Source organism: Cynara cardunculus, assembly GCF_001531365.2.
Source record: "Cynara cardunculus var. scolymus isolate 2C chromosome LG 10, CcrdV1, whole genome shotgun sequence".
Lineage (NCBI taxonomy): Eukaryota > Viridiplantae > Streptophyta > Magnoliopsida > Asterales > Asteraceae > Cynara > Cynara cardunculus.
The window spans coordinates 17,032,632-17,043,068 of NC_037537.1; the positions used below are offsets into that span (position 1 = coordinate 17,032,632).

General features: G+C 36.8%; 1 protein-coding gene across 1 annotated transcript; it reads left to right on the plus strand.

Moving 5' to 3' along the window:
• Nucleotides 1–5,130: 5,130 nt before the first annotated feature.
• Nucleotides 5,131–6,761, plus strand: LOC112520041. Its single transcript, XM_025128345.1, has 4 exons — nt 5,131–5,196; nt 5,530–5,736; nt 6,293–6,418; nt 6,603–6,761. Exons 1-4 carry the CDS (start codon nt 5,131–5,133, stop codon nt 6,759–6,761), a joined length of 558 nt encoding a protein of 185 aa, XP_024984113.1.
• Nucleotides 6,762–10,437: the final 3,676 nt, after the last annotated feature.

Genomic DNA, 10,437 nt, shown 5'->3' on the forward strand with positions numbered 1-10,437 from the left:
AAGTTTGACAAGGCTTATGGAATTAGCCTTATAAACCTCTCCAATTTTCCCTCTCCTTCCTATGTGGGATCAATTCCCTTAGTAAAATCCCAACAATACCCCACATTTTCTATTCAAACACTAATAATACCCCACATTTGAATAGAAAATAAGTAATACAAAGGACATATTGTTCTATTCCATGAAGTAAGATATGACATACATTTGAAAAGGTGTCATTTGGACTTGAACCTTTCATAGTGAGTACAAATTGGATCCACTTTGTGGGTAGTGAACAATGTCTTGAACTAACCACTTTGTTTAGTAAATCTAGACAACAAGTATCACATACATCATATCTATCACATAGTGTAACTCTTACGGTTGTGTTCATTTCGATCATGAACGTATCCTTTCTTCATGAGATTCTTAGAGAACGTAGCCATCTCGGTCCTCATAGATGCGACCAAACATCAATCTCACATAGGTAATGCTAATCAAGAACATTCCGTATTGTCCCACTGTCAAAGCTATTAGCATTATTAAGAAGTACTATTCAACCCTTAATCGTCAACGGAAACACACAAAAATATCATAGGAATGAGCATACCTGTGTGTTAGATTGCGTCTTGAGTTTTCCCCAACTAGTTGGCCTATTGAACCTAGACCATGGGATCTCCAATGCTGCTAGGTTAGGTTTCTGCCGGTTTATAACTCATTGAATTGGCTTTAAGCCCATTCCCCTCGATGTGTATATGACTTGCTCTCTATTTAGCCCTTTCGTCAAAGGATCGGCTATGTTTTCCTTTGACTTTACATAATCAATGGATATGATTCCATTCTTTAGCAAATCACGTATAGTGTTGTGATGACGCCTTATATGTCTTGATTTACCATTGTATATCTGATTCTTTGCTCTTGTTAGAGCGGCCATACTGTCACAATGTATACAAATAGCGTTGACAGGCTTCGGCCACAATGGTATACCTTCTAGGAAGCTTCTAAGCCATTCAGCTTCTTCCGCTGCTTTGTCTAAAGCCACAAATTCTGCTTCCTTTGTTGAGCGTGTATTTACCGTTTGTTTTGATGATTTCCATGATATTGCTGCTCCACCAAGTGTAAAGACATATCCACTTGTGGACTTACTTTCTGAACTGTTGGAAATCCAATTGGCGTCACAATAACCTTCCAGAACAGGAGGATATTTTGTATAGTTCAACCCATAATTCATGGTGTGTTTGAGATATCAGAGCACTCTCACTAGTGCAAACCAATGATCTTTACCTGGATTGTGTGAATAGCGACTAAGTCTACTCACTGAGTATGCTAGATTGGGTCTAATACAATTCATAATATACATCAAGCTGCCAAGCACTTGAGTATATTGCAGTTGGGACACACTATCTCCTTGATTTTTTTAATTGACTGGATGGATCAAATGGAGTGACCACCGGTCTATCGTCATAGTGTCCGAACTTTCGGAGAACTTTCTCAATGTAATGTGATTGAGACAATATGTAACCATTAGAATTTCTTTGAATTCTAATACCAAGGATAACATCAGCTATTCCCATATCTTTCATATCGAATGAGGAATGTAGCATCTTCTTGGTTTGGTTGATAATATCCAAGTTGGTTCCCATGATAAGCATATCATCGACATATAAACATATAATAACATAAGCATTTTTGCATTGTTTAACATATACACATTTATCACATTCATTGATTTGGAAGTTGTTTGATAACAAGGTGTTGTCAAACTTTTCATGCCATTGCTTTGGTGATTGCTTAAGTCCATAGAGGGACTTCACCAATTTGCATACCTTGTGTTCTTGGTCTTTAACAACAAATCCTTCAGGTTGTTGCATATAGATCTCTTCATCTAATTCGCCATTTAAGAAAGCAGTTTTCACATCCATTTGGTGAATTTCCAAATTGTGAATTGTTGCAATAGCTATTAAAGTCCTTATGGACGTGATTCTTGTAACTGGCGAATAAGTGTCAAAGAAGTCTTGGCCCTCTTTTTGATGATACCCCTTAGCTACAAGCCTAGCCTTGTACTTTTCTATGGTACCATCGGGTCTAAGTTTTCTTTTAAATATCCATTTATGGCCAATAGGTTTGTGTCCCGGAGGTAGATCAACCAATTTCCAAGTATTATTTTGAATGATTGAATCTATCTCACTATTAATTGCCTCTTTCCAATAAGGTGCCTCTAATGACTCCATGGCAGCTTTGTAGGATTGAGGTTCACCTTCAACATTGAAGGTCATAAAATCGGGACCAAGGTTTTTGGCGATTCTTCCTCGTTTACTTCTTCTAGGTTCTAACTCTTGTTGAGCCTTAGAAGTTTCATCATGAATGTATTGATCACTTTGGTCTAAGCTATCATGACTTGTTTCCTCACAAGCTCTTTTCCTTGGATCGGAGAATTGTCTCTCTTTATCCCTATAAGGAAATATATCTTCAAAGAATTATGCTTCTGCAGATTCTATGATGGTATTGACGTTGACATCATCAACGTAAGACTTATATACAAGGAACCTATAGGCTGCATTATTCTTGGCGGGACCAAGATATATACAATCTATGGTTTTCGGTCCAAGTTTTGTTCGTTTAGGCAAAGGGACTTGAACCTTGGCCAAACAACCCCACACTTTCATTCTTTTGAAGGTGGGCAATCTTCCTTTCCATAATTCATAAGGACATTTATTACTGTTTTTGTGAGGGATTCTATTTAATATCATGTTTGCAGTTAGGCATGCCTCGCTCCATAAGCTATGTGGTGCCCCTGAGGTTATCAACATTGAATTGATCATGTTCTTCAATGTTCGATTCTTCCTTTCGGCTACTCCGTTTTGTTGAGGAGTATATGGGGCCGTCGTTTGATGCACAATACCATGAGAGGAGCAAAATTCAGCAAAGTCATTTGACTCATACTCTCCTCCTCTATCGGATCTTAAGATTTTTATCCGTTTGTCGAGTTGATTCTCAACTTCGGCCTTGTATGTTTTAAACATATTGAGAGCCTCATCTTTGGTATTGATTAAATACACATAACAAAACTTACTGCAATTATCAATGAAAGATATGTAATAGTTTTTCCCTCCACGTGTTGGAGTTGCTTTGTAGTCGCACAAGTCACTATGTATTAGACCAAGTACTTCATTATTTTTCTCAACGGATTTATGTGGATGACTAGTGAACTTAGATTCTAAGCATATTTCACACTTAGTCTTTTTGTTCATAGAACAAGATGGTAACATGCCAAGTTTTGTCATTCTTTGTAAACAACGAAAATTGACATGCCCAAGTCGAGAATGCCATAAGGTAGATGACTCAATCATGTACATAGAAGTCGAGCCAGTGCTCGTTGTTTTATTGCTATTTACATTGTCATTATGTACAGTGTTCATTTTGAAGAGTCCCTCGGAGAGGTAACCCTTACCAACATACAKACCCCYTTTAGTAATTACAAAYTTATCGRATTCAAACAYAATCTTGAATCCCTTATKACTTAACATAGGACCAGAAATTAAATTCTTCCTAATGTCAGGTACATGTAGCACGTTTGTAAGAACGAGGTCTTTTCCGGAAGTGAGCTTCAGAATCACTTTTCCTTTGCCTTCTACCTTTGCCGTCGTCGCATTCCCCATAGACATCGGTTCTTCATCACTAACCTTTTGGTATGTAGCAAATGAGCCTTTGGTATTACAGATGTGTCTAGTGGCTCCGGTATCAAGCCACCAATCGATAGTGTTAGTCACCAAATTTGCTTCCACCATGCCGATGAATTGAGTTTCAGAATCAGCCATGTTGGCTTGGTGAGACGGTCCAGCACCTCCGCCACCATTTCCACCACTACCACCATGATCTCTCTTGTGTCTACAATCTTTTGCCCTATGACCGGGCTTACCACACACCCAACAACTTAGGATGTGCGGTTTTTTGAAGTTCTTTTTCTGTGGGGCAAGAGAGTTTTTAAATGATGGTTTTGGGGCAAAGCCTTTGCCCTTAAATTTCTGAAACTTCCCCTTAGAGTTACTTACAGCCATCATATTTGCATTTGGCTCAAAGTAACTAGCATCGGCGTTTTCAGACAACCTGTTATCCTCCTCAACTCGGAGTTTGAGGACAGGTTGTTCAAAGCTCATATCATCAGTTAAATGTTTCAGGTATAATTTGAAGTTCTTCCATGACGGAGGTAACTTCTCAATTATAGACCCTACCAAAAAGTTAGAGTTGATGCCCATACCTTCCACTTCCAATTCGTGAGTGATGACTTGGAGTTCCTCAACTTGTTTGACGATTGATTTAGTGTCAATCATTTTGTAGTGTAGGAATTTTCCTACCACAAAACGTTTGGAACAAGCAACTTTGGTTTTATACTTACGCTCTAATGATTCCCATATCTCTCTTGCAGTGTTGAAAGTTGAATAGATATCATATAGGGAATCATCAAGAGCGTTTAAAATATAATTTCTACAATTATATTCGTTGCTCTTCCAAGTTTCCACTGCTTTCTCAAATTGTTTCATTTGAGCGGCAGTAGGAACATTTTGTCCAAGACTCACGGGTGGATTACGGGGCTCCGACGTGAAGAGTTGTTAAATAAAACAACATCTTCTGTTGCCAGCATCTAAAATCCGTCCCTTTGAATTTTTCCGGTTTCTCGACGTGGTTCTTTATCATGTGGATGTAGGATCCATCACAAAATTCTGTTTAAGATTGTTAGAACCTTTGTTATAATACCGGAGTTATCATATACTAGAGTGAATGTTTACATACACCAAAAGAAAAAACGTGTATATATATAATCATGTTCATATAGCAAATACATATCATGTAAAGTAAGATAACATACTTGGAATCGACAGTCGAAGATGAACAGATAGAGGCCTGCTTCTGCAGTGTCCTTAAACARAATTTCGCCCCTACTCGTGCRYAGTCCGAGCGTCCGTTTAGAGGATACAACTATCTAATTCGCGTTCTTGCACGAGAACGTGAATCTGGCGAGATTCCTATGTGTTCATGGATCGTATATGGTGGAGAAAACCGGGAAGGAATGAAGCAATTCTGAAAGTTATGATGCTATCTTTTAAAAAATTGGAGGGAAGACGAAGACTATATATACAGTCCACGGCAGTTATGGGCCGTTGTTCGAAAACCGTTTACGAAACAGTTATGGYTGTTTGTAACAACGGTTCKGCCACTGTCGGTGAAGAGACCCGAGACCCCCAAGGCCCAAGGCCCTATCTTTGACCATTAATGTATATACCAAGCACCAAGCTTGATACATRGGTCTTGGTTCAAGTTTGACAAGGCTTATGGAATTAGCCTTATAAACCTCTCCAATTTTCCCTCTCCTTCCTATGTGGGATCAATTCCCTTAGTAAAATCCCAACAGCACTAGTGTGCTTCTTTTTATCTCTGGTAGTTCTTTCATAATATATGTGATCCCAAGAAGTTGATCTTTTGATGACAAATTAAATAAACTGTTGGTCAATATTTCACTGCAAAATTAAACCAGAGATTTGTGACTTGCAGGGTCCACATCTTCTTTCTCCAACAGGGGGTGACCTTGGGAGTCATGGCAAAGAGGGTGCAATTTTTGCAGGATATCATTATGACCTTAACTTTCTAACAATTCATTACAGAAGTAAATTCCCTGGTCTATACATTTGGCTAAGGAATGGGAAGAAAGTAGAAGTGAAGGTTCCAGAAGGGTGTCTRCTTRTTCAGACWGGAAAGCAGGTAATAAATCTAATTACATTMTCTTGGTTCAWGATGTTGTAAACAAACTCAAAATGATCATGTTACTTTAGCTTAACYAGTTACCACTACATAGGYCGAACAYTGATTCCAAATCTAACRTGCGGTGGATTTGATATGATTTGTCTAGCTTTTAGTCACTTTCTTTACACTAAACAAAGAATAACCAAATCAAACGAGCTTAGTATATATAYCYTACCCGAAGGTGGGGTCTGASAGTATSCGCCTTCGGGTATTATGTACGTTGACTTGAYCTCTAYTCAAAARGTAGAKKAGCTGTTTCTRTGATGACCCCGAGTTTGGRRAAARTGTGTGAAAGAGAGAAAGTTGGCCTAAAAAGGACAGTGTGGCTGGTTTGCATGAATCTAACCAAAATGTTCATTAGTTCTTATTATGCAAAAAGTTCTTGTCTCCTTACTAGCATTGTAGTTTGCATCTTGTTGATCTAACTTTATGGTTTATGGTTATAATCTTGAGTCTTACAAGCTAATGTTGAAACTTGGTTTCATGTGGGATATATATTGTTTTTGATTTGCAGTTAGAATGGGTGACTGCCGGAGACTGTATGGCTGGTTTGCATGAAGTTGTGGTAACTAAAAAAACAATCGAAGCAATTAAAGTAGCACAAGAAGAAAAGCGAAGCCTTTGGAGAGTATCCTCAACAGTGAGTAGCACTGCATCAAACCAATTGCATTTTTTTTACTTCAATATCATCGCATTTATAGCAAAATAAATCTCACTTGTGAAACCTTTTAAACTTGCTCTGTTTGAAATCAAAGCGTACTTCAAGCCCAATATATCCCACTCAAAATAAATCTCACTTGGTTTGTTGTTTGTTTTGGTCGTAGTTGTTTTCAGTTGTAGCATCTGATGCTGTGATGAAGCCTCTGGGGCATTTTTCACAATCGCCTCTTGCTGATAAGTACCCGGCCGTTTATGCTGGAGAATATTTCCAGGAAGAACTTGCTGTTATTAAACTAAATGAAAGAGGGGGAGATCAACATTAGAAAGGTCCACATGAGGGAATTAAATAAACCAACAAGGAATTTGCGTATGTTTTGTCGAAATCATTTCGCAACTTTAGTTGCTATGTATATGTTTTTACGTAAGTCTTTAAATGTATCTAGTTTTCATTCTAAAACAGTGGTTGATAAGTAGATGTTGGTGAATGACACTAATGGTAAACCGTTGATGGAAAATACAACAACGACTTGTGCAACCATATATATGATTGAAACACAAACAATTTACCAAAGTGGAATATTTTCGCCACATGTTACAATCCTAATGGGGGGATTCTTGGTAGTAACTTCACGGTTTGCGGATGTTTAATTCTTCACATAAACGAGTTCAAACACCAGTATTGTACATGCTCGTTTTTGTTTTTGATTAACTTGAATATCCAACCCGCTACGTGAGCCGATTAACCCTAGAGCGACCACCTGCTTTGCATATAGCCCGAAGTCACCGCATTTGAACCTCTGTGGCCACAAAGAGATTTTTATTCCTCCTTGGATTTGAACCTGAGACGTCCTGGTACTTTTGACATTTGGAGCCAAGCTCAAACCAATCAGACACCACCTTGTAGTTAATACATGCTCGTTAATGCTTATACTAACATGGTTATCATGAAACTTTCGTAATGTTAAAAATGCAATTCATAGATCATAGTTTTTATTAAAACTCGTATGATATATAATTCATTTGTCGTGGACTCAAGTGTCCACCTCTAATGTCAATCCAAGGCCTGTAAAGTCGTATTTTAACCTAGGAAAAGTCAACACGGTTTGACTAGGAAAAAATTCAATTGTGTCGATTTGATACGCTACATTTATGCAAATGGAATAAACTTTGACTTTTGAGTCAAATGCAAGACTATGTCTTATGCCTGACATGTTTTGGACCAAATTCTTAGGGGACTTTTTTTTGGTTTTATCGTTGATTCCGTGATGGAGAGTAGATGCAACCGCAAAATATAATTTTATCAATTTCTTATATAAATAATAACCGATTTTCAAGATTTTTAAAAATAAACACTCGTACAAAGTATTAAATATTGAATTTGATTAATTTTGTTTTATTTTTTTTCATTTATTTCAGATATTGAATATTTGTCGTCATTAAAATATGACAAAAACAACTTTAAGAATAATGGATAAATTGGAAGAACAGAAACAGGAAAAAAAAAAGTAAGGTGAAGACAACTATAATTCAAAAAATAAGATTAACTGATTGGTAAGTATTTATCATTTTACAGTTGAGGTCTTAAGTTCAATACTTTTAGTTGCATATTCGTTTTTATTTTTTAGTAACTGAAATATATAAAGTGAAAAGGTGTTCCATTCCCTCTTTAAAAAAAAAAAAAAAAAAACCTACCTCAGCACTTCTGTTTTATGTTTAAATTTAAAAAAAAATACAAGAACACCTTTCATAGTCATATCCAGTAAAAAAATTCCATTACAACGGGACAATTGAGCGAAGTCCCGTGCACCCCTACTCTCTTAGTAGGTCCGCCACTACCCTCCGTTAAGTTTATGTTTTTTTTACTATATTTTAATTTGAGTTACAATTCAAAAATATATCTTTATCTCTATGATCTTCGTATTTTTATCTTTATTACGATATCAGAAAGAGTAAATGAAATGTTTCGTTCTTGTGATTTATATGCTATAACCATGGTTTAAATAAATTGTTATGTCGTTTTATGGCGTCAAGGCTTGTGTTTGCCGCCACGTTAACATCTATGACTCCACTCTAAGGCTCAATTGCATTGTAAAGCGTTATGACGTGTTACGGCGTGTTACGATGCTTTGTTTTGTAAGACGTGAGCTTATTTTTAATATATAACTTGAGGGATAAAAAAATAATTATGTACGAGATTTATGACTTAAATATACAAAAAAGGGAACTTAAAAACTAAAACCTTAAATAGGTAAATACTTGTTCCCATTCTCGTACATAGAGAGTCGAACATGAATTCTTTAAAACGTGAATAAAGTAGGGAGTAGATATTCAAGAGATATAATCCCAATTTTGCACTCTTGATATCATTTTTATAAATCTCTATATATTTGGTATCAATAGTATATTTTTAGTTTTGTTCCTTTACATGACTTAGGGGCCGTTTACCAAACACTTACCCGATAAGCGTTTATGGGTAAAATTTAACACTATCATTAACTTATCGGGTAAGATTTTAGTCTATCAACACGACATCATATGCAACAATTTACCCGGTAAATGCTTACTGTGGTAAGAATCGTCACCCTCACTTATCAGGTAAAACTCTTGATTCTTGTCTCGCTCTTACCGGTAAGATTCTTGGTTCTTATCATACTCATCCGATAAGGTAATGTGACTTGGTAAGCACTTATCCGGGTAAGCATTCGGTAAACGGCCCCTTAATTTGTTCTATAGTATTATTTAAAACACTAGCATACACAAGTGTGTGTGTGTGTGTGTGTGTATTATATATGCCGCCTTAGGACACGCCTTGAAAAACGTCATGGTCTCGTCATAACTTGTAAGGCTTGAAGCTTGATTTTGTCACCACGCCACACCTCACGTCATTTAGAACCTTACTTATAACGTATCAAGTCCCTTTTTTGAAATAATTATGAATTACAACCCTGTGGTTTGTAATTTATAACGCATTGAGTCCCTGTCAGTAACTACGTTAGAGTTTTTAGGTTAATTAAGAGGGCATTTTGGTCATTTTAGTCATAAAGACAAAAAATGTAATAAAAGCAATGGAGAGCAAACATGTAATTGGATTGCAAGCCAAATAGGGTTTCAATCAATGGAGTTTCGATTTAAATTTTCTATTCCGATAAGCAACCATAGTTCTTCGATTTTTTTTCTAAGGTTTCGATAAACAAACGAGCTCTAGGCATTGATTTGTATTGGATTTTGATTTATTTTTTTTATTTATATTGAATTTTGTGTCATAAACGTTTTTTAATGGACTCCCATATTTCCAGAAAAAGTTGTATTGATGATGTTCATGGTATACATACACACATATGTATTCAGATGTTTAATCATTTGTGAGATCTGTAAAATACAACCTAGGTCATTAATTTTGGAATAATTATTGTTATTTATTAAATAAAGATTAATTGTTTTCTAGAAAAGTCAAATTCCAAAAATATTTCTATTTTTACTCACTCCCCTCTTTCCGTAACATACAGGGGCGGATGCACTTGTATATGGTTAGGGTCCTGGGCCCCCAACAAAAACTAAATAGAAAAGCCCAAAAAAAAATTTACTTGTATTTTTTAATTAGGTGTAATTGGGCCCCCAACCTCATGATGTAAGAGGCCCCTCTTGAAGACTTGAACGAACGTTGGGAAGTCGGGAACGATTGATTCATTGAACGAAAACGAACGACGGATTCACGGAAAGAGTTGCGACTGTGCTGTACTGTTGTGCGAGTTGCGACTTGCGAGACTTCAGTTCGGTCTTCACTCAGTAGTGCAGGCCACTTTTTTCTTCTCTTCTTCTTCATCGCTGCCTGCCGACGCTGCGACTTGCGAGTTGCGACTGTGCCGTGTGCCGCTATGCGCCTGTGTGAGTTCTTTCTTGGACTCTTGGTCTTGGGTAATTAGGTAAAGATTCTAATTTCCGCCACTGTCAATTAGTAATTTAGTAGTATTTTAGGTTAATTTTGTGGTAATTGGTAAA